Below are 23,810 nucleotides of genomic sequence, written 5' to 3' on the forward strand. Positions count from 1 at the left end.
GGGTTATCCCCAGCAGTAAATTCGCCGGTGCGCATTTATACGCCTGGGTGGAGAGAGGCACTGTGAAAGTGAAGTGTCTTGCCTAAAAACACAACGCAGTGCCCTGGCCAGGGATCGAGCCTTGAGCGCTCGTTCCGCACCTCAAATTATTAAGGTTTACAGTAAATTATTAAGGTTATTGTTAATGTGTAGATAAGTGGTGAAATGCACACACAGCGTTACGTATGAGTCGTTCCAACTTCAAAAAACAGTTGGCTTTGTTGTAGTCAATTTTGTACAAATGTTAGCTAAGAGCCTTGTTTGTCTATTTTGAGGACTTGTATTATAATACTTTAATTAAAAATTTATCCTTCCAATCGATATCAATACAATTAAAAATCATCTGACTGAAGAATTCATAAACAGCACACAGGTGATAGCAGACCATTAAACAAGGAAGGGGCGGGAAGACATTGTCATTATTGTTTACCGTCGCTGTTTTTTGTTAGATCCTCTATCATTAACGCCGAGCCAACTCTAGCCCCAGACCTCCTGGTTTCTCTTTTCACCCGACACCTCCTCGCCAGTCTTCTCTCTTCACGGTGTTTAGCTCTTAGTGATGTATACCGCTGACGAACAGCCGCGTAAAATTCCTCCACTAGTTGATTCATTTCTTTTCGAAGTTCATTTCGATATCGGAGTTTCTTCGTGCTTTCGTCTGCAAAACAAAAGAATGGCCGTTGACTTTAGCGAGCAGTCCCATTGCGGTCAATCATCTGCTATTACACGTAATTGTAACGTCCTTAAAAACAATTTAGATTTCTGAAATATTTAAAAAATAAACATTACTAGACTGCAGCTCGACAGCTTTCATTTGACCAGACTTGTACGACATAAAAAACACATTGCACGTGAAAGAACTGCTCAGTAGCTTTCATTTGAATGGTCACATACTAGGATTTTATACACAGACGTAATCGCAAGAAACATCTTTTACAGCATAATAAACAGTACCAAATGAAAGTACTGCTCAGGGGCGGATCCAGGAATTACTGAAAGGGGGGGTTGCACACCTTTGATAGGTTTCGACGTTATCGGGGTGGATAGTGATATCTTCTAGGGGGTCCGTAAGCATGCTTCCCCCGGGGAAATTTTTCCGATTTTACCCTCTAAAACATGTTCTAAAACGCCATTTCCAGCCTTCTCGAGACTCGAGAAGCGTTTGTGAAGGAATGCTGTAAAATCTGGAGATTATACCTTACTTTTTAACTAGAAAACCAAAATACATGATTAAAAGGGACAGCAGTAACAACGATAGTTATTTGTCCTTTCTCTAAATGCCTCGTTAATCGAACAATGTAGCCTGAAAGAATCTTCTTGGATGAACTATTACAAAGCGCTTGCATACGTCGTCTACCTCAAATCTCTGAGAGTGACGCATGGCAATAACAGCGAGATCTGAGAAGCGCTCTTTAGACAGTTCATGAGCAAGCATGACCGCTCAGCTTCCGCACTACTGATTGGTAGCCAGGGTCTATGCGATGAGGAGAAGACGATGGATGTTTGGAGAAGCATTCTCGTTACAGGCACAAAGTGCTAGTAGAAGATTGCTTGAAAGTTCCTTCTTTGCCGACTGCCACTTAGTTTGCCATCTTTGCAAACTAAAGAAACGATTTACCCACCACTCAGCTTTCAAGATGGTGCCGTTCTCAGTTGTTGCTCATATAATAAACTATCGCGAAATGCACGTTATCTAATTTTCTTAACTTGACAATCAATCATTCAGTGGAAGTGAAACAACTACTTATGAAACATTTTTTTTATAATTTTTATGAAGAGTCAAACAAATATTAAAAATGCTGCTCAAAGGGGGGGTTGCAACCCCCTATCTATTAAGTTTGTGGATGAAACTCTAGTGTGCGACCATCCAAATAAAAGTTACTGAGCAGTACAGAGGCGGATCCAGGGGAGGGGTTGAGCTCAACCCCTCCCCTGGATCCGCCTCTGTACTGCTCAGTAACTTTTATTTGGATGGTCGCACACTAGAGTTTCATCCACAAACTTAATAGATACAACCACCTTGTAAAGCATAATAAACAGTACCACATGAAAGTACTGCTCAATAGCTTTCATTTGAATGGTCACACACTAGGGTTTCATCGACAGACTTACAAGTTAGAACCACCTAATACAGTACAGAACAATAATGATACCACATGAAAGTACTGCTCAGTAGCTTTAATTTGAAAGTACTGTGTTGGCAGAGAATTTCACACCACCTACTCGTTCAGATCCGTCCACTTCCTCAAAAATTTCTAACTATTATCAATAAGTGAACCAACCATTTGAATAAACCCTCCTTTTCCTTCTTGTGCGCATGACTAAGTCATAAACTATCCCAGACACCGTAGCGGCCGCAGTAATAAGTGCGAGAAATAGGAGAACTGTTTCGAGTTTCTCTTTTGAGTTGCTCAGGAGATCTGATGTCTTCTCCTCTGCTACAGAAGAAGTGGTTCTCTGAAAGGGAACAAATATTCCACGTGAAAAACTGCAAAATAGCTTTTTTTTGAACGGTCACACTCTAGGGGTTTCATGGCAGGCTTAAACGTTAGAACTTATATTACAAACATCTCTTCCTCTTCGCATTTAGCTTTAGTATGTGTCATGACGTCATCGATTGTGACATCATCGTTTAACATCTGGTGTCAACTTTGATATCCAAATTATTTCCATTTCCATTTCTCCTTGCTTGCAAACTTTGGTGAAGATATATGCAAAACATGCAAAGTTCTTCGTAAATGGAACGATTTTTTTCCAGTGTGAAATGAATATTTATATGGTGGTAAAAAACTTTTCAGTAAAGGATTATAACGATTTGGGTCGGGGTGCAGCTCTCGTAAGGTTTCACATGAATGGCTCGCTACCCTTCGAGAGAACAATAGAACAAACAAGAACAATGTCCCAAGCTCCCCCCCCCCCAAAAAAAAAGGGTAGTAGGCTCTTACCGAAAGTGCTCGTAAAAAAAGCATTAAATGCTAAAAGAAGTGCTCGTTTTTTGCCAAAAAAGTGCTAAAATAATGCTAATTTTTTTAAAAAGTGCTCGTGGGTAACAAAAAAAAAAGGCTCACTTTTTTCCGATTTTTTTAAACATAGAATATTACATTTTTAAGATTTTCAGTTACATTTTTCAACAATAAAATGTAACGATCAATGTTTGGTGTCAAAGTACGCTCTCGAGCTATCTCTTCCTTGACTGGCTGACTTCCATTTGTTCCTCGATGACAACGTGGATGACGTCATCTTGAAACGAGTGTGATGGACTGGGTTTCAAGAAGGCAACCACTGACGTATCAAACCTATTCCCCAGGCCTCCACGGCTCCTTTGACTAAAATGAGGGCTAATGCATCTTTGGACGCCATAAATAAAGTCAGATTGTGCTTTTTAACACAAAATTAGACAAATAGTCAGTCGAAAATCCAAAATAATGCTAGCAGTGCTTTTTGGGATAAAATGTAAAAAAAATGCTCGCGAAGCCAAATAATGCCAAAAAAAGTGCTAGCACTTTCGGTAAGAGCCTAACTGCGAGGACCATTAGAATTACAAACTTACAAGAGCTGCTACACGACTTAGTTAACCGTTTTTTACTTACTGGAAGTGTTTTAGTGTAGTTCTTTACAAGATCCGTCAACAGAGAGCGTTTCTTTACAAGGTAATCTAAGAAACAATACTGTAGTCTTGTTGAGTTACCAGACAGCACTATGCCAAACGACGAACGATAGTAAATTAGCTGCAAAGGAAAACACATAGTGAGCGGCCTGACAAATCTCTTGGAGCAAGCATAACTTTACTTAAATTTTGCTACAATTACGAGTGCCGTTTTTTTTGTGAAGTCCTCAATTCATTGAAGCACTCGTAAAGTTCCTGAGTATTCTTCTCCATTAAAAAAACTCCACATAAGCTTGTACAAAGAAAATACGTCAAATTAAAGTGGCTTAGAAACCTTGTTGAAGAAAACCGCGCGCGTAGAAAATTCTCGAAGACTATTATTTGTGCCTTCATTTGGTACTGATTATAGATGGCATGTAAGGGCCTTTTTCTAAAAATCCCCTTGCGAATTCTTACTCTCATTTTCTCTATTACTGTCGGCCTTTTCTCCTCGCTATAAGCTTCAACCGAATGTAGTACAAACGAACCTCGAACCTTTAAACCTCCCATAGGCGGACACCATGGCTCCGGCCACATCTAAACACTACATTTGCAGCCTCCTAAAAGCAGACACCTCCCCGAAAATGACACTTTTTTCTGATACCAAGGGGTTCCGTTACTTCGGGAGCATGACTCTGCATGTGTCCCCCGTGATAGGGCGGTGACCCATAACCCTTACCTGATGAATGTATAGGGCTGGGTCATCAAACAAATCTTTCCTCTCTGCTGCAACATAAGAATCAACCAATGCTCCTTTCACCACCCCACTCAGTAGATCTTGCCTAATATCCCCAAGCTGTGTGTAATTACGACCTGGAAATGACGAACAAGTTTGGTTATAGTCCACGGCGGTGAAAAAGATGAAAAGTAACAGATATGAAGATCTGGATAGATTTACTCTTGTTCTATTCTTTAAATAGATGGAATAAAAGAGAAATATTTTGACAAGAAAGAACATAAAAGAAAGTGAGTATAAAACAAATTATAAAAAACAACAACATACTAAGAGTGTACCCGTGCGTAAAAAAAGGTTGAAAAATCTATTTGATTAGAGAGCAGAGGAGCAAGGTTATTGTCTTTTTCACCTGGGTTCATTTGAGCATTTCTTCTTATCCCTAAACGATATTCTGGAGTGTCTTGGAGAGCTGCGACCTGTGAAGTCGAATGCAGCAGTTACAAAGCTGGCCTGCAAAACAGGCGGTTTATTTTGCGCGCGCTTCGCGCGTCCCGCAAAATAAACCGCCTGTTCTACAGGCTATTACAATGCATGTAAAAATTTAAATTATAAGAAAACTAAAAGCACAAGTTATTCATTGTAATACTGGTTTATTGAGTCGTAAAAATGTCTACTTTCCGCTAACTCCACTAACAGAAAAGAATGGCATGATGCGCGATGAAGACAAAAATTATTCCGTGACTCGTAAAGAAATCTAGACAAGAAACGTGATTTGTGAATCTGTAAACGTGGCACGTGTATTTTGTAAAAAATTGTGCGTGAAACGGGATCACTACCTCCCCCCCCTCCTTTGCTACCCTCTTATTTGCGTTAAGAAATTCAAAAGCAAATGCATGGCATTTGCTTTTGAATAAGACATAATCAGACAATACACGAATCTCTGTAGAGTTTCATCGTCAGAATGACTTTTTGGGGGTTGAACTGATCCCAAACGTCTCTCGAGGGAAGAATAATTGAGCGCGCCAAGTAAAATGTCTCTTGATATACGCGTTTAAAAACTCGTACCTTGGATCCATACAGTTTGATGCTATTTTCCAAAGTAGCTACGGCTAGTCCACTGCTGATATAACTTATCAGCAAAGTAAAAATAACCGTGCCAGATAACATCCACACGAAGGTCAAAAACCGGCCACCGTACGTCAATGGAATGCGGTCGCCATACCTGAGAAACAAGAAACGGATAGCCATGTAATTCGTGCGGAAAACTTCTTGAAATACTGTAAAATCTCGATAATAAGCTCACCGCCCCCTTCCCGCTTCGCTTGTAGACCCATCGGTCTACTAAACGTAAAAACATTTCGGTTATAAGCTCCCTGAGATAATCCCCTCCCCTCTCTCTAACTGTTCGTTAGTAAGTTGCATAATACTTAAAGAACGTTGTGCTTCAAATATAAACAACTAAGGAATAAGTTTACAAGTAGGGTGCAGATCGAAACAGTTAATGGAAGTGGCTTTCTCAGAATATATCCCTCATCGTAAACTTAAAATCGATTCTGATCATTTTATTTTATTTATCCAGTCCCATGGCCAAAGGCACACCTTAAAACGGTTAAGCGGTTTTGTTTTTCGTTGTAGGTGTGCTGTAGCAGGTGTTGTTTTAGACAAAAATTATATTTAAAGAGCTGAATCAGCTGAAAAAATTGTTTAGTAGCTGTTCTTTTTCCTGACAAATCGACTGAAAAATACAGGAAATAAAGAGTGCGGTAAAACCCGCCTTACCCCACTGTACTCATAGTGACAAATGACCACCAAATGCCTTCTGGGAAACCACGCAAAAATGAGCGAGGAAAGATGGAATCATGGCCGACACTTTCCTGTTAAACAAAAGCGAGATCAAGAAAACTTTTTAAAATGTATTTTATTATTTTCATGCGTTTTATACATGAGCCTGCGGCTCGAATACAGAGGTCAACCTCATCCCGCGTCATGACATTAATAAATTGATCGATGGCGATGGCAATCTTGAGTTAACTTACCATTATCCACATTAACAATCCAGTCAAACAGATAGCAGTTACATTAAATAGCAACAGAGGCCCACAGCCGAACACCAAGCGCTCGATAAATGACTTCGACTTCAAACCCTCCGTCGTTACAATGAACGCAGCCCCAGGGGACTCCACCACGGGGACAAACCGGAAGTTATTCATGTACTTCCGTTGATCGGAGAAACCGTACGCTGGTAAACTCAAATCTGTATCAGCGTCAATAGCTATCCTCATTTCCTCTTCTGTGTTTTTTCTTGCGGGATTGTTGCTTCCATCAAGAGTATAATCCATGATAGATTTCCCGTGTCCATTATGACAATCTCCGCAGCAGTGTAAAACCATCTTGTCAAGGAAAGCCATGAAAATTCCGCTCATGTTATTGGTGGGAGAGCTGATGACGTAAGGAGGGTAGAACCAGTAGTTTGTGGTCAGTCGCTTTTCACAGTGACACGTCTCTGAAAGGAATGAAAAAAGTGTAAAAAGATTTTTAACTATAACCAATTGAGTAGAGTGGAGATTGGTTTCAACAGTCAAGAGTTATTCAACATAAATCATGTTGGCTTAATTATGATTTGAAATCCCCATTTTATTGATAAAATCACATACTAATCAATCGTAACTAGTGATAACATCAATTTGAAGTTTTTGTTATTGCAACGCAAGCTCAATTCAGAGATAACAGATTCCGGATATAGCGAGCCCTAGATATAGCGAGCCCCGGATATAGCCAGAATCCCAAGGTGATATAATAAACCCTCGGTAAAAAAAATACTGAAATACGAGAGGTTGGACGAAATGTAGTGTCTGTATTTTTGTCATTTGGTAAAGAATAGAAAACGTTACAATCAAAAGAGAACATCCTTTCAGAAAGCGGCGTGGCCTGGTGATTAGAGCGTTGAGTGGCTTGTAATCCGGAAGGTCCTGGGTTCAAATCCTCCTTCCGGCCACTAGTTGTATTTGTTTTCATAGTCCCGAATTCAACTCCTAATTATAAACGCTTTGTAAATGGCCAACTGGTGAACCTGCTATTTGCAATATTTGTTTGCTTATTTACAGTGTCCACAATTAGCACGACAGTGCCAGAAATTCTAATAATTAAATACAGTGATCTATAAAGTGTTTTTTATTTATTTTGCAATGAAAAGTCATGTTCCAAACCTCCAATAATCGGCTGACTGTATACTCCTTCTCCTCGCCTCGTACGTGCGGCTACTCTAATTTCATAAGTTGTAAAACTCTGTAAATCATCCAAAACCAACGAGTACGTGCCAGATCCAACAGTCCTTTTCCTTACGACCTCGTCAACGACTTTCTTTCCGCCAATCTTCACGGCCTGGTACGACACCACATATCCAGTCAAGTGACCATTTGTTTCGTTATCCGGGACTTTCATCCACTGGATTGACAAACTAGTTGTACTGGATTTTTCCAGGACCGTCACATTGGTAGGGGGAGCACTGGGGACTAAAATAAAGATAATTTGTACCTTTGAAAGAGAAATTAGCTATCATCTTATTTAATGACATAAATTTCTAACAGTCCGTGAAATTACCTTATCTCAGACGCAAAAATCTCTCAGGTGTTGTTGACAAATTCAATATTCTTGTAGGCACCTAGAGCGTTTTAGATGCATTAGCCCAACTGTTTTTGAAAGTGACGCTCATGATATTGACCCAGCTTTTTCTCCCGCCCGCGATAATAAATCCCCTACGATCATGCATTTCCAAATATATTTCTGTTGTGAGGAAAGTCATGGGTTCGATTTCCGCCTCGATTCCATCGGTAGCGCAGATTTTTTTCTTTGTCCAAACCTCGTCATTCCATGGTGTCAAAAAGGCACCAAAATGCTAAGTTATTCGTCATGTCATCTCTGAACCCTGATGTATTAGCTCGTAAAAAGCATTTTGAGTGGAGGGAAGGAGCGTATAATGCGTTTTTTCAGAAGCCAAAGTCCCTGATTAAGGCTCCTGGTATTATTCTATACACAGGACACTGATGTATGAAAAAGAGCAAATGTTTAACTCACCACTCTCATCCGTCACCACTGTGATTCTCGGAGATTTCACGCCGTCCCCTACGTAAGTATACGCCAAGATACGCACTTGATACTCTGTGAAAGGCCTGAGGCCTGTTAAAGCATATAACCTCTTGCCTTCTTCTTTAATAACAGTAACGTGGGTTGTTCCTCCTGTGTCATGATAGAAAATTTTGAACCCTCGAATGATTCCGTTCTGGGATCCCTGTGGTACTGAAGACCATCGCAGGTAGATTTCAGTCTCCAATACCACGAAAGCTTCAAGTCCAGAAGGCGCTTTACTAGGAACTAAAAATATATATTAAAAAACACAGCATAAAATCACACAGGATCACACAGAGACGCAGACATGAATATTCTAGCGCAACACTTCGTTGATATTAACAAAATTAATTTCCTTGAATGTTGATTTACAAAAATCCGAAAAAGTTAACCTAGTTAACCTCACTGGCGCGCCTACAAGCCGATAAAAATTGTACTATCGTGTAAAATTTACTTGCAAGTGTTCTGCAATCGATATAGAAGGAAATGGGTGGTGCTAAGACTTTAAACACAAGACAAAATCAAGCTGACTGACCCTAAATAACTGGAACAGATGCTACAATGTTTATATTCACAATGCTACAGTGTTGCTTAAACTAGAATACTGTAACCCTGTTAAACGCAAAATGCAATTTCAGTAACACCCATTCAATAGTCTTTACCGAAGAAACTATGTCATTGCGATCACGTGATCGACGATGCTAGTCCCAGTTTGCACTCGTACCTCCTTCTTGAGTTCTAACCCAGACTGTACTCGGTTGACCATCCCTACCACTAGCCGTCATCACCTGTATGCGAATGCGATACGTCGAGTACGGTTTCAAACCGGTCAGAACTACTGCTTTTGTATTCTCTCCCATGACTTGTAGGAAAGCGGGGGGACTGGGTACTGCACCCTGCAAGTCATAGATGAGTCTGTAGCCTCGGATGAAGCCTGGAACCGAGCAGTTGCTATGATACGTCCATTGGATGTCAGCTGTAGTGGCCGTTACGTCATTCACCGCGATACTTTTAGGCGGGTCACATGGTGCTGCAAGGATATTCATAAACTCGTGATCAGATTCTAATCGCACGATGAGAAAATATATATTGGCAAGAATGTTATTCTAGAGAGTATTTGATCAAAAAATACTGAAAAATAAAAGATTAATATTCAATCGCTAAACAACCGTGCCAGTTTTGACCAAGGGTAAAAACATTTAAAGAACGTTAGCTCATTTTATAAACAATGATTCGACTAGTTGATGAGTTTAATTTTTCTCACTGAAATTTAGCTTTTGATTTAAAATGGTAGAAAATTAAATCTTGATTATGTTATAATGTCAGCCTTTAATGCCTAGTTTGAGCATCACGCTAGATTCATTTCGTTTTTCATTTTACTTTGCTCACTTGAGAAAATATCGAAGTGGCATTCATCATTTAGCACCATTTACGTTTCATTTCACAAAGCGCTTAATTTACAAATTATGATTGGTAAATTTAAAATTAAACAATGTCATATTATTCACAACACTTTCCTTTTGTTCCACTTTTGGGCCCAAAGCGAAACAGGGTATGGACATCATATACTAACCCCCATCGTCAGTAACAACACAGAAATCATTAGATAGTGGCCCTTGTCCTTTTCTGTTGAAAGCTGCAACTTCGATGCAATAGTTCCCGTATCTCTTCAAGTGTTTTATTTCCAAGTTAAATGTTGTGTTGTAAGTTGTAATTTGTGTCACTAGATGTCCGTTAGAGTTTAAGACCTTCACTTGATATCCCGTTGTAATACCATTTACAGAATCACCAGGAACACGTAACCAAGTGACTTGGATACTAGAATGACCCGAGACGAACACAGAGACGTTGGCAGGTGGGGCACTGAGAACTAGGCGGAAAATAACAGACGTCAATAAACCATACTGATTGCCACACATTTCTTTGAATACGAGTTCTGAGAACTTGGAGAGCAGATGTAATAAAGGCTGGTAAAAGAGAAACGAAGATGGTCTTGTAGAAGAATACATGGGTTAATATCAAGTCATGAAAGCAAGTGTTTTACTCAACTTAAGACAGGGGCACCCAACGGAATATTTCGTTAAAATATCTGTTCGGAAGACGATTTGAGATCTAGAATTTTCGGAACATTCATTGTAAATTTTTTTGCTTGCCTGCCTTTCCTAGGATTTTCGAATATCTAAAAAATGGTATAATTGTTCATTTTTAACGGATTTTTACTCTAAAAAGGTCACCTAGAATTTTCGGGAGCCCTTCTCTGGCTGGATTTTTTTTCGAAAAGGTAAGTTTTGATCCCTATAACTTTCGGATCACTAGACTTTCAGCTAGGAAATCCGAACAGATAAAAAAATTTTAGGGGATAAAAATATGCCTATATCTACCGTTTAAATACTAAAATACGTTCAACGGTGCTATCTTTAAGTGGTTTTGAACTATATTCTCGATGGGTGCCCCTGTTAAGATAACTGGCTCAAAAACGAGCCCGGTGATCCCCATTGCTTATCAAAATTCCATAATAAGAAATCGAGGTCACCGAGGTTGGTTTGGAGTTATAAGCACTAAAAGCTAAATTAAGGGTGTTTTGTCAGATTATACTGTTATGTCAAGGACACGATCACGTGTTCTCTCTTGTTCAGTATATAGAAGAGTGGGTATTCGTTTGATACATGGACAGATAAAGAGTGGAAGTATTGATCCATCAACGTATAAGTTCTGGGAAGTTCTGAAAACTGCTTCCACCCTCCTTGAGTGCTATCATGGTTGTCTTTGACGACCTTTGAAAGAGGTAACCTGGAAAACAGGTTGTTTTTTTATGTTCTTGGTGGACTACGAGGTGAATGGACGGGAGAGGCGCGAAAACTATTTCCCGCGCTTTTCTCTTTGCGTGCGACTCGTTCATCGCCCTGGCTATGCCCAGCGGCACTTACCATCCTCATCAGTCCACACTGTGATTGGTTGACTTCTTGGTCCCTCACCTTTAGAGGTGTTGGCTGAAATTTGAACTGAATATGGTGTGTATTTATTTAACCCTGTCAGCACAATCATTCTCGCACCAGATCCAACTACACGTCGACTGTTGTTGTTTACGTACACGTTGTACTCTGTTATGATTCCGTGCGCATAGCGTGCTGGGATGCCACTCCACGTGATCAATAAGCTGGTAGAACTTTGATGGATTCCTTGAACTTGCTGCGGAGGCCTGGATGGGACTGTACAAGAACGCCTGGTTAATTTCAGGTCAACGCAGGAAAGCTGAAGAGTGTATTTATGTAAGAGTGTATTGCGTTTATATCTAACAAATGCCACACACTATCTCTTACTGGCGGCAACTATAATTGCTTGATAAAAACGTGTATAGTAAACTGTTATTTGTTAGTAGACACTCCGTTTGTTTTCCCTATGGGAGGCGCGGTGGCCAAATTGTTAGTGCGCCGGACTCGGGATCGAGCGGTTCGGTTTCGAGGTTTTGGCAGGGGTCATTGTGTTGTGTTCTTGGGCAAGACACTTTACTCTCATTCTCTCCAGCAAGGTGTACAAATGGGTACCGGCGTCATAATGCTGGTGGGGGGTACCCTGCGACGGACTAGCATCGCATAAAACGGGGAATAGAAATATTCCTAGCTACTTAATGCTACAGAATCCGGGATAAGCTCCGGCAGTATGGGCCGCATGGCTCGAGGCGTCCCCCCTTTCAGTTTGTCCTCTGTCGTGATCTGATTGGTTCTCCCATTCTATGTGTGGTATATATTGACAGGAAGCGGTTGAGCACTCGTTACTCTTGAAAGAGAAAAATTATTCTTGATCTTTGGTTTAAAAAACTTAAAATTGTACGAGAAGGTTTTGGAATGCAATCCTCTATAAGTGTCTACTAAAACAGTTAAACCTGACTCGCCTCCTTTTTTTATGGGTCAAGTTGGCAAAGTTGACTTATAGAAATAATAATAGTATTCCATAATTTAGTATGAAGTAGGTAATGTGACTCCAGCTGCAAAAAATGACTCAGTTATTCACCTCCTTCGTCAGTTGTCACATTTATTTGAGTGTTGACTCCCTCTCCTACGGACGTAAAAGCCGATAATTGCACTATATATTTTATACCAGGATTCAATCCTCCAATCAGCGCACTCGTTGTGATGTTGTCCACTGTACATGTTACGTTCGGGCTCACAGATGTAATCCAAAGCCTTAGTTCCCAGACTCTCACTCGATATCCTTGTATCCTACCGTTTGCAAACTCTTGAAGGACTGGATCCCACGTAAGCAGAAAAGAATTGTAGCTGAGGTTTTGAGCAGATACATTTTGTGGTGGTTGGCTGGGAACTACAAAAACAAATGTAGATGGTTTACTCCGTTGGTAGGTAACAGGCTGGAAGTCAATACTCCCGTTTAGTTAATAATCGCTGGTACAACATGTTATTAAACCCAAATTTAAAACCATTTTTTAACCGTGAATGTTCGTTAGAGTGGTTTTAAGTGGAGTATCGAAAGTAATCTGAAGTTGTCGTGGTTTTGCACTACCACGGGCTGGTTAAAAAATCTTGCACTTAATATATATTCATCCAATCAGATGCAAAACCAAAACAAATCGCTTGACGTAGGCTACATGGGTGACGAAGCAGGGGGGCTGTAGTCCCCCTAACCGAAAATTTGGAGGGGGTCAGGCCCCATGTTTTGGTGCCAAAAATATGACGAGCGCAGCGTAAAATTGGTTTGACACAGGGCGTTAGAAGGGAGGGCGTCGAAACGAGCGGGTTCGAGCGGAAAAGCCTTGATGCAGAAGCCTGGGTATCAGTTATAGATTTTTGAGGGTTTTCCCTTTCCCTGACCAATATGGCGGACGTCGATCTCGATACTGATATAGACGTAACAGATGATTTTCACGATAAATTATTAACAGAAGCATCCGAGGAAAAGGGGGGAGAAGATGCGAGGTTTGAACATGAGAGGAGGGGGGAATTTGTCGTTAAAACAAGTTGTCGCTGATAACGGACATCGACTGTAATATTGAGGGTGCAATCATTGCGGAAAACACTTTATCCTATTTGAACGGCCAAGAAACAAAAGTAATGCCGTTTCTATCTTCCTATGAAAAACATGCTTTTCACTGGTTTGCACAGGATTCAAATTTTGCAAACCTGTGAAAAGGGCGCTTTTTACAAGATCGTGTGAAAATTTGTAACCTATTTACTCGATCATGCTAAAGTTCTGGCCTGATGTCAACTTGAAAGTTTGAATTCTGATCCTTTTTTATAACGACTGATCACCTTTGGATTTCGTATGCACAATCCAGTAACCGAAATCCTTCGATGTTGTTGGCAAGCTTTATGCCAAAGTCCATACGAGATCTTTCGATCGCCGTTGTGAAGCTGTCACTTCAAAGAACTAAAAAACGTAAAGGATCACAAAAGATCATTCCACAAATTTGTATACACAATTTGAGCGAATAAAGGTGTCTTTCAATAGGTATTTCAGGCGTTTATTATCATTTTCTTTTGACTGGCATGCTAAGATACGACATTCGCACTGGATTGCTCGACGGCCTGTTTTCGACACGACATTTATATTACTAGAGAAAAAACACAGACACGAAGAAGATCTAATATAAACATGGGCTAGATATTGTCTGTGTATACCTAAGAACAGTACCAGATATTGAATTTGTTAATGCATTACAGCGATTTCATGATATATAGCAATAAATATGACCTTGCCTTCAGCTGTCAGCCGCCATTTTCCTTACCCAAACAGCGAGTCAACAGCGGAAAAGCGGACTAGTACCAATCCCTCTCCGCATCAAGGCTGTAACAGAGAGCTTGTATGCGAGAGCATTTTGGCTTATCTGGCTTTTGTTTCACCCGCCGGTCGAAACAAAGGCTGAAAACAAAGCTTGTGCCCAAAAGCAACAATGTTGAACAAAAATGAGCAAAAGATCTAAATCGTGTCCATTATATCCCACAAAATCATGACGTCACCTTATTACTGACTCAACTGAATTACTCTGTCACAGAACCAATTGCTTACCCCCCTCTTGTGTGAGCACCCACACTGCATCACTGAACATTCCAATTTGATTCCCGTCCACGGCAGCCACGCTTATCTCATATGTTGTAAATGGCTTTAGCGCTTGAATGGTGTAAGATGTTGCTGCAACAGTCACACTTGTTCTAACATTTTTAGAAGCCCATGTAACTCTATAGTTGTACGCATTCTGGGCGTTATTTACGCGTGGTACTGGACGCCACTGGACAGCAACAGAAGTGGAACTTGTGACGTTGGCAGTCACGTTTTCCGGCGGAAGAAGACCTTTGGTTTTTGCACAAAAATAAAAATAAAAACGATAATACAAATAAAAAGAAAGGGAGAGCAGAGGTTAATAATTAAACCATAAATTTGACAAACTGATTGACCACTTTAGCTAAGTAGTGACTCTCCTACTGACTGATCAATTGACTAATTTTGAAACAAATCATTTCACTGCGTTGTGCTCGTTTATGGAATTAGCTGAGTTGAATTCATTTCTCTGTTTATTTCTTATACAACCTACTGAACCATTTTTGTATTGGTTTGTTTCAAATTTTAACGTTTAAAAACAATCACACGATACTTCAAAATGCTTTGTTTTATTACCTGAGAATGCTGACACCACAAACAAGCAAGAAATAAAACAAAGAAAAAACACATATTAACCTCCTCTATGAGTTATCACTGTTAAGGACGTGCTGTTTCCTTCCCCTGCAGACGTGAAGGCTGATACTTGCACTGTATATTTTGTATAAGACCTAAGCCCACCAATCACAGCGCTTGTGTTGTTAATCATTGTGACGCTCAGTGTGCCTGGTATCATCCCGTCTAGTTGTCTCCAGACTCTCACTCGGTAACCTTGGATCCTACCGTTTGCAAACTCCGGGAGGACTAGATTCCAGGTGAGCAGCAAAGAATTGGTGGTGAGGTTGTAGACGGTAACATTTTGTGGCGATTGACTGGGAACTACATAAACAAATGAAAATGGAAGATTGGAAGGTTAATCGTTATTTAACCCAAACATATTAAAGTGCCTATGAAGTAAAAAACTTTTTTGCTTTTTTTGGTAGCTTATTATGTCTACTTTCCGAAAAGTTAAAAAAAGAATGATGTCAAAGAGAGAGAAATCGGACTTTTTGCCGCCTAAAGTGCCCTCGGTAAGACAAAACAGTGGGTCCGGAGACTGGACACGAATTTGGCTCGAATGACGTAGTTAGTGGTTCCACGGATCAGTTTACACTTAGATTTTGTTGATACACAGTGAAGTTCACTACTTCACCTGAGATTGTTGCTGCTTTTTCGTTGATAAATCGAAATCTTGTCCGACAAGAACGATATGTTGCCATCTGCGAACTTGGCAGAGCGGGTTTCTAGCAGAAATGAATAGCACAACGAAATATCGTGACACTAAATGGACTGAAGTAGCTAGTTGGACCTGTCCAACCGCCGCAAGCCGATCAAGCGCTCTTTCACACAAAGCGCTGGTCGACGAGGACGATCGAAGTTCGGCGAAGCAGATTCAAATGAGAAATTCCCTATAAAAAATGAATAACTAGAATTTTTATTGTTTCCAAAAGCACATACATCGACGGGCTTTGATTTTGTGAGTGGTTTCGCAGTGTCGCAATGTGCTTCGGAATTGACACGAGCGCTGCTTGCCGCGCCGAGGTTGCTTGCTTGTCGAATGTGCAAATTCAGGTTACGGTACGGTACGGTATTATATAACGATTTGGTGATTTTAATACAAGTGGCGATCAGTTGCTCGCTTTCATTTTGATTGTGTTGTTGTGTGGGAAAGTACAGTGGCCTGACATATTTCTCCGAAGCGTGAGAGTGACATAATTAAACTTGACAACACGGCAAGATAACACTTCTTCAAACTCAAGATTAGCACTTTTTGACTTGAACGAAACCAAAAATTTCCTCTTCAAGAATAAACAGAACTGCAGTTGTTGGCTCTTAATGGTTCGTTAGCTCTACGGTATATTTTCAACCGTCGACTTCTTTATCCGGATACGATAAATCCTGATTTAAATTACAGTGCGTGTTTATCAGCAAATAATTCCGGCGAAGGGAGCCGTAAAATTTGTCCAAGATTTTGCAAGATCTCAGTGTATTGTTTAAAAGTGCATTCGCCATAGAATACTACCGGAAATGCAGACGTGAATGACAACATTCGAAGCGCGCTACTTGAAAACAAACAAGCATTTCTAACCGGCACTCAAGTCGAATTTACATTCCATATTTTCGCTTCTTTCACAGATGCATTCGTTTGCGTCTGGCGATCGATCGTTTCAAGTGTTTGGGAAAGGAAACGACTGCTACCTTACGAATGATAACACGATCTACTAACCATACAAATTAAATTTTGAGGAACAAAGTCTCATAATAAAAGAATAACACGTATACTGTACCCAGCTGTGTAACATATTGTAAACTCCTGGCGCGACTGCTAAATCTTTCTTCGGCTAGTCAGGGCAGAATGATATAGAGAGACCACCATATCCTTTACAGAGATAACTCTTTTGATAAATTTCCTCTTCGCTTCATGACTTTATCGTTTCATTTGTGGCAAGGAAGAGCTTTTGCTGAGAACAGCGATCCTCGAACTGCCGACGGAACAGAATTCGTTTCTTCTTGCGTTTTCATCAGAACGAATAGCTTTACTATACACATTGAAATTTCGCTTCCATTTACTCTGCGAAGCTTCACCAAAGGAAATAAGTGTATTTGATGCAGTTTCGTTTGTGCAATTGCCTTTGTTTGACTTAAAAGCCGAAATATAGCTTTCGCCAGCCCTCTTTGCTCTCTTTGCGCCATAATCCTGGTGTCTTTAGAACCACTAAGTACGTCATTTCCGGTGAAACCGGAGCGTTTGGTCGCGCGCGAAAAGGGCCCACTTCAAATTGCGAAATCCAAACTTCGAGGCTCAAAAAATACTAGAAAAAAGCGCTTTTGATATCTTAAACACGCATATTCGTGCTAACTAAGACATAAACAAGCAAATTGAGCAAAGTTATTTTTTACTTCATAGGCACTTTAACCGTGAATGCTCAAATTTGGGTACAATAACCATGGTTAAAATACTCAAAATGTGGTTACAACAACCATGGTTAAATTACCCCAAATATGGGTACAATAACCATGCTTAATGTGATGCAAGCGAAGCAAGAGTAGCAAATGCAGCAAGTGTACCAAGTGTACCAAGTGTAGCAAGAGAAGCAAAAGTACGGACAATTGTAGTGGTTTCCATTGCAATACTCCGATTGGTTAACCCCCCCAAAATCAATCGCTTGGCGTAAAGTACGTACTCTTATTCCAGGTTCTTGTTGCCCTGGCAGGATTTAGGTCGGGAGGCCAAAAACCGAGGAGGAGTTATTGAAGTCTTCGTACTTAAAATTACTTATATAGTATAATATTTACTATACAACATATATACCAAACGAAATCTCGATTTGCCTAAAACAAGCGTGCACGTAGATGGCGGGTAGTAACAACGTAACATGGGATAATGCCCGCACTTGGGTGACGGGTAATGGATGGCATAAGGCTGGCAAAAGTTTCGAGACGCAATTAATATGCGAGAATACTCAGTTTATTGCCCGTGTTTCACCTGCCGGTCGAAACGAGACCTGAAACAAACATTTATATCTGTAAAAACAATGCTGAAAAAGAATAAGCAAAAGCTCTCATTTCTTTCCATTATATCCCGCGAAATTGCGAGATCACCTCACTAAGATGGCCGCGCGTGATGCGCTTAGTTTAGAAGTCACTAACTCAACTGACTGTACTTGGAAACAAAAACCAATTGCTTACCCCCCTCTAGTGTCTTCACCCACACTGCATTACTAAACGGTCCAGTTTGATTCCCGTCCACCGCGGCCACGCGTATCTTATATGTTGTAAATGGCTTTAGCCCTTGAATGGTGTACGATGTTGCCGTCACAGTCACGCTAGTACTTATTCTAACATTTTTGATAATAACCCACGTAACGCTATAGCTGTATGCACGTTGAGAATTATTTGTGCGTGACACCGGAGACCACTGGACAGTAACGGAAGTGGAACTTGTGACGTTGACGGTAACGTTTTCCGGCGGAAGAACTTTAGTTTTTGTATAAAAAATAAAAAGAAACGAAAAAAAGAAAAAAAAAGGAAGAAAGAGAAAGGATAATAATTATAGTTTTATTGATAAACCACCAATTTTAAAACAAACAGTTTTTCTGCGTTGTGCTTGTGTATGGAAATAGCTGAGATGAATTTACATTTTTATTTTTATTACTTTTTTAGTTTTTTAGGCAAACTTCTGGATTTTCTCTTTGCCTGGCTGTATCTAGTTGTAGCTGTTAAAAAACAATATTCTAAATGATACCTCTAAATGCTTTTCTGTCAAGGAAAAAAACGAAACAAAAAAATAACAGATATCCACCTTCTTTATGAGTCGTCACTGTTAAGGATTTGCTATTTCCTTCCCCTGCTGACGTGAAGGCCAATACGTGTATTATATAATTTGTATAAGACTTCAGCCCACCAATCAGAGCGCTTGTGTTGTGGATCATTGTCACGTTCAGTGTGCCAGGTATCATGGCGTCTTGTTGTCTCCAGACTCTCACTCGGTAGCCTTGGATCCTACCATTTGCAAACTCCGGGAGGACTGGATCCCAGGTAAGTAGAAGACTATTGGAGCTGAGGTTGTGGACAGTAACATTTTGTGGTGATTGACTGGGAACTAAGAGCGAAGATACATTCGTGTGCTAAGTGCTAATGACTAAACATGTTGGGCTAAATGAAAAATTTTTGAAACAAATTTAACTCTAGTAAAGAAAAGTATTTAAACTGGATGTAGCTCAGCCGGGACCTTTGTAACAGATGAAGTTTTTTTCGTTAAGAGGTAAGACTAGCCTAGTGGACTCGTTTTCTCATCTTTTTGACTTCCGGTTTAGCTGAGAAGCACAGATGATGTAGAGTCAACCCAACTGAAATTGCGTGACTCCTGTTCATTACACTTACCACTCTCTAGTGTATGCACACACAGTGGATCGCTGAACCTCCCAGTCTCGTTCCAGTCCCTCACAGCTACGCTTATGTTGTATTTCGTGTATGGAGCCAGGCCACTAATGTGGTATGACGTCACACTTACAGTGACATTAGTGATTACTCCTTGTATCCCTCCTTTGACAGCAACCCACTGAACTGTGTAGTTGTATGGAGGCTGTGACACAAGGTGGCGTGACACTGGCAGCCATTTTACTGTCACGGAAGTAGAGTTTCTAGCTGTCACGGTGACGTTTTGTGGTCGAGGACGAACGTGAACTGAAGCATTGGGTAAAAAAATAAACGTAAGCTGCTTAAAAATAGAATAAGTGGAATACTATAGAATTTGTTTTTTAAACAAAAACGCATTTACCATTATTCTGGGTGCGAACATCGACGTAAGAACTATTTGGCCCAGATCCCTTACTGTTGTAGGCTCGTACGGTCACTTGATACCAAGTGGAGGCCTGAAGACTAGTTATATTGACTTGAGATTCCAGCGATTTGCTTGTGAAATGGTTTGTAAAGTTATCGTATAACCTCTTCCAATAGATCTCATATCCAAGGACGTGCACTGTCTCGTTAGCTGGGATCCAAGTGACGGTGATATTGTGTGGTCCAGTTGAGATAGCTGTTATATTTTGTGGAGGAAGGCTGGGTGCTAAGACAGAGAAAGCAAAATGTTTTCATTTAGACATAACGGCATTGAGGCGGTACAACTTCGCAAGTGTCTTAGCTTGCATGCAGGTTATTTTATAACTCTAAGTATTGTTGTTTTCAAACGCATCCGCACTAAATAAGGGGGGAATGCGGACACATCTCATTGTAGATAAACTTCAACAACTTCACTTCAGGAGTCACGGACATTGCGTTGCGTTACATGACAATTTTTACTCAAAGAAGAAATGTTAGTAACGCAACTTACTTGTAGCTGGCATCTTTACAATAACGGTGTCACTCAGGGGCCCGTCAGCGAACACATTCACAGCAAGTACTTGCATTGAGTAGTAGGTGTTGGCTTGAAGTCCTTCTATCCGTGTGAAGTTTATCAATCCGGGAACTAACACATGCTGATACGAATGCGTTCTAGAATTTTCATAATAAACGACCTTGTAACCCTGCGGGGCTCCAGCAAAGCTTCCCAAAGGTATCCCTTCCCACGTGATCTCCACTGACGTCTCGTTAAGCATGGTCACGTGAGTGATGTTGGGTGCTTCCTGAGGAACTGTGGGTAAGTTAAAAGTAAGCGCTGAAATACTCTGTTGTTACCACTCAGTGGTACAAGTCCCCCAATGTATAAATAGTGTCCCCAGTTTCTATAAACTAAATACTATTGACACTTTGAAAAAGTCCTTCATTCATTCATTCATTCCTTCCTTCCTTCCTTCCTTCACTCACTCACTCACTCACTCACTCACTCCTTCCTTCCTTCCTTCCTTCCTTCATTCATCCATCACTCCCTGCCCTCCGAGTGAATGACGAGCAAACTTTATTCTTTTCACTGTTTGGCTGAAAAAAAAAAACACATAAAATTCCTTGTGGGTTCGAACAAACAAACAAACTTTCATTAAGACCACAAAATTAACGGCCTTCTATACTTGGTGCTCTCTTTGACTCAGAATTCTTGGGTCAACAGTTGAATCCCGATAACTCGAACCTTCAACGGAAATCAAAAATTAGTAAGTAACAACCTGAAAGGAATCGGAAAAGGTTCGAGTTAGCGGGAGGTTCGAGCTATTGAGGGTTCGAGTTATTGAGCTTCAACTGTACTTCATAAAAGCTCTTCTAACTCATTACAAAAAAAAATACTTCAGTTTTTTTCTTCTGTCCTCTTATCTTCTTTATAATGAACAACATTAAAATATTGTCATCGTAACAAATCATAAAAACTGGTAAAAGGTAAAATCTCTGAAGAGGCTATGGTAGTTCAAGGTCTCCGCGTTATCAGTTACTAATGGTGACGACAATGGTGATCGAATCGACGACGTTAAGATAACGTCATTGAAAGAGATAAATGTTACATACTTTGATCACCAAATTGCCAAGCCACGTTCCCAATGGTCATATTTCCCAGAGACTTGTTAATGAACAAAGCCTCCTCCAATGCAAGAATGTGAGTGTATGTCAGCGTAAAGAACATTATGGTGAAGTTAGCGTCAACGCTGCCAGCTCTAGGTGAGAACAAATAAAACGCAAATTATTGAAAACTTCAAGTTCCATTTTTTTTCCTTTACTAGTACAAGAACCTGTTTTGATGTTATGACGTGTGCTTACAAATGCCGCATGAGAAAAGTCTACTGCACAACTTCAGAGGTCTCATTTACGTGCGCACGACTCTCTCCTTTGCAGTTCACAGCGGTCAAACGCAAAAATTGACGTCACATCCGGTCTTTGTCGCCTCGAACTTTTGACTCGAAAGTGGGCAAACTTTTGCAAGAAATTGTTAAAGAAATAGTACGGTGAAAGAACAGTTCAAGCTGGGACACTCAGTGGAGATGAATTATCAAATTTCCAATCCATAAGCGGCGTATAAACCTTAACTTTCCAGGGACGGCGTTAACTTTTGGCTTTAAAGCAAAAGTTTACGGACAATTTAAGACTTTGTATGGAAAATTTTGGCGGCAATTACACATGAACTGCGCACGCGCGCTGTGTTTGACCGCTGTGTGCCTTTGCAGAGGCTCCTGCGAGAGCGTGCGATGAGCGGCAGGTAAGAGAAAAAGGCGAGAACCTTGGCCTGTATTCTCGACGACTCCTCTTGGTTTCTTTTTTCGCCCTCCACCGCTCGCCCTATATTTGCCTCTCCCCAATTCTCCCATGCGCACATGTACACGAATACATCTTAACAATTCGCGTGACGTAGGTATGTCACCTGCGATAGTTCAGTAACATAACTGCACACAATAACAGAAAATGTTTTGTTTATCGAGTTCTCTGTTTTTTTTGGTCGCCTTTTTACTCAGTCCATACTGGGTTACATAATTTAAAAATATTCATCCACCGGATCAAAGGACTACCGGCTACGTACATTCCTCACTGCACTCGGCCAGAGCTTGTTAATATTCAAAAATAGCTATTGACTTTTAAAATAAAATGTTAATTCTGAAATGACTTATCACCTTAGTTGGTTTATTTCCAGATCATATAATCCACTGTCTCTAAACAGCTGCTGTAGCTGCGGAGAAATCACGACAACACCGATCATAATACAGTCAGTAAAACTCTCTTTCAATCCAGAGTGGATTAAACAAGCAACTTTTCAGGTCCAATGATTTCGGCAGCATCATGCGGCTAGGAGTATTGCTACTCCCCCTGGGATGGGATTCTAGTCCATCGCAGGGTTACCCCTAGCATTTTGTCGCGTTGCGTCAATAATTGACTTTTATTTTACGAGGGTTAATTCGCTGGTATTCCTTTCTCCAGAGAGGTAAATTGAGTTGCCTAAGGAACCCAAGCTCAACTTAGGTGGGTGTGCGCGCCGCGCTTCCTAAAACCCTTACCCTATTTTAGACCAAAACATGCATTTTTTTCCTACCATATTTCAGTCCAGATCGAAAACGAGATAACCTTTTTTGGAGTACACCCAATTTAGACCAGACTCAACACGGCTCAAAAACCGTGGATCACGAATCACTTCCACCATACAGTACTCACATTTAAAAGCAGCTTATCCCTGAAATTCTCATACGTTTCACTCTCTGGGTCTTGAAGTTTGTCATGCCAGGTTTCATTGATGAATTTAGCTTCTACTGAAATATTTTTCATGACACCTGTAAACGCAAAAAAAGTCACTTTTGTGAGTATTAAAATGCTGGTTTAACGAAATGCTAGTTTTTAAATCCACTATTCATATAATAGGTATATTTGCAATGCACTATAAGTAAGTAAGAAACATTTTTATCGAATATATATTTATCAATAGTTGACTCAATTTAAAAGACCCTTTAAAGGTGACACCAAATGTGTCGGTTTACATTTATCCCTAGTTCGTCACTTTATTCATTCTAAGTTAAAGGAGCTTCGTCACCGAGAACACATCTTGAAAAAAACTGGCAAGTTTTTTCAAGTTCGTTGTTCATAACCGTCTTAATCTTTGTCAGTTGAAACCATCCTTGGTTATCTTCGCGTCTTTTATAACTACTTTGATTTTTATGTTAGAAGACTATCATTTTGAGGTTTCCTTCAATTTGGAAGTCACAGAAAAATGGCTTAAAATACCGAGACATTGCTCCTTTAACTTAAAATAAGAAGAAAGGTTGGCAAAGTCCT

General features: G+C 40.3%; 1 protein-coding gene across 1 annotated transcript in view; it reads right to left on the minus strand.

Moving 5' to 3' along the window:
* Positions 1-20: 20 nt before the first annotated feature.
* Positions 21-23,810, minus strand: part of LOC144630558 (uncharacterized) — a 40,893-nt gene continuing 17,103 nt past the window's right edge. The window contains exons 11-32 of the mRNA XM_078488919.1: positions 23,196-23,311; positions 22,661-22,716; positions 21,567-21,712; positions 20,467-20,766; positions 19,915-20,202; positions 19,518-19,820; positions 18,937-19,236; positions 14,508-14,789; positions 12,498-12,806; positions 11,414-11,695; positions 10,060-10,356; positions 9,211-9,516; positions 8,436-8,732; positions 7,568-7,873; positions 6,398-6,864; positions 6,141-6,235; positions 5,427-5,583; positions 4,771-4,837; positions 4,365-4,498; positions 3,630-3,767; positions 2,322-2,496; positions 21-697 (exon numbers count right to left, since the gene is read on the minus strand). Of these exons, the coding sequence (XP_078345045.1) occupies positions 459-697; positions 2,322-2,496; positions 3,630-3,767; positions 4,365-4,498; positions 4,771-4,837; positions 5,427-5,583; positions 6,141-6,235; positions 6,398-6,864; positions 7,568-7,873; positions 8,436-8,732; positions 9,211-9,516; positions 10,060-10,356; positions 11,414-11,695; positions 12,498-12,806; positions 14,508-14,789; positions 18,937-19,236; positions 19,518-19,820; positions 19,915-20,202; positions 20,467-20,766; positions 21,567-21,712; positions 22,661-22,716; positions 23,196-23,311 (5,060 nt within the window). The 3' untranslated portion in view covers positions 21-458. The remainder of the gene's footprint in view (positions 698-2,321; positions 2,497-3,629; positions 3,768-4,364; positions 4,499-4,770; positions 4,838-5,426; positions 5,584-6,140; positions 6,236-6,397; positions 6,865-7,567; positions 7,874-8,435; positions 8,733-9,210; positions 9,517-10,059; positions 10,357-11,413; positions 11,696-12,497; positions 12,807-14,507; positions 14,790-18,936; positions 19,237-19,517; positions 19,821-19,914; positions 20,203-20,466; positions 20,767-21,566; positions 21,713-22,660; positions 22,717-23,195; positions 23,312-23,810) is intronic.

This window comes from Oculina patagonica, chromosome 11 (assembly GCF_052425735.1).
Source record: "Oculina patagonica isolate OP01 chromosome 11, crgOcupat, whole genome shotgun sequence".
Taxonomy (NCBI): domain Eukaryota; kingdom Metazoa; phylum Cnidaria; class Anthozoa; order Scleractinia; family Oculinidae; genus Oculina; species Oculina patagonica.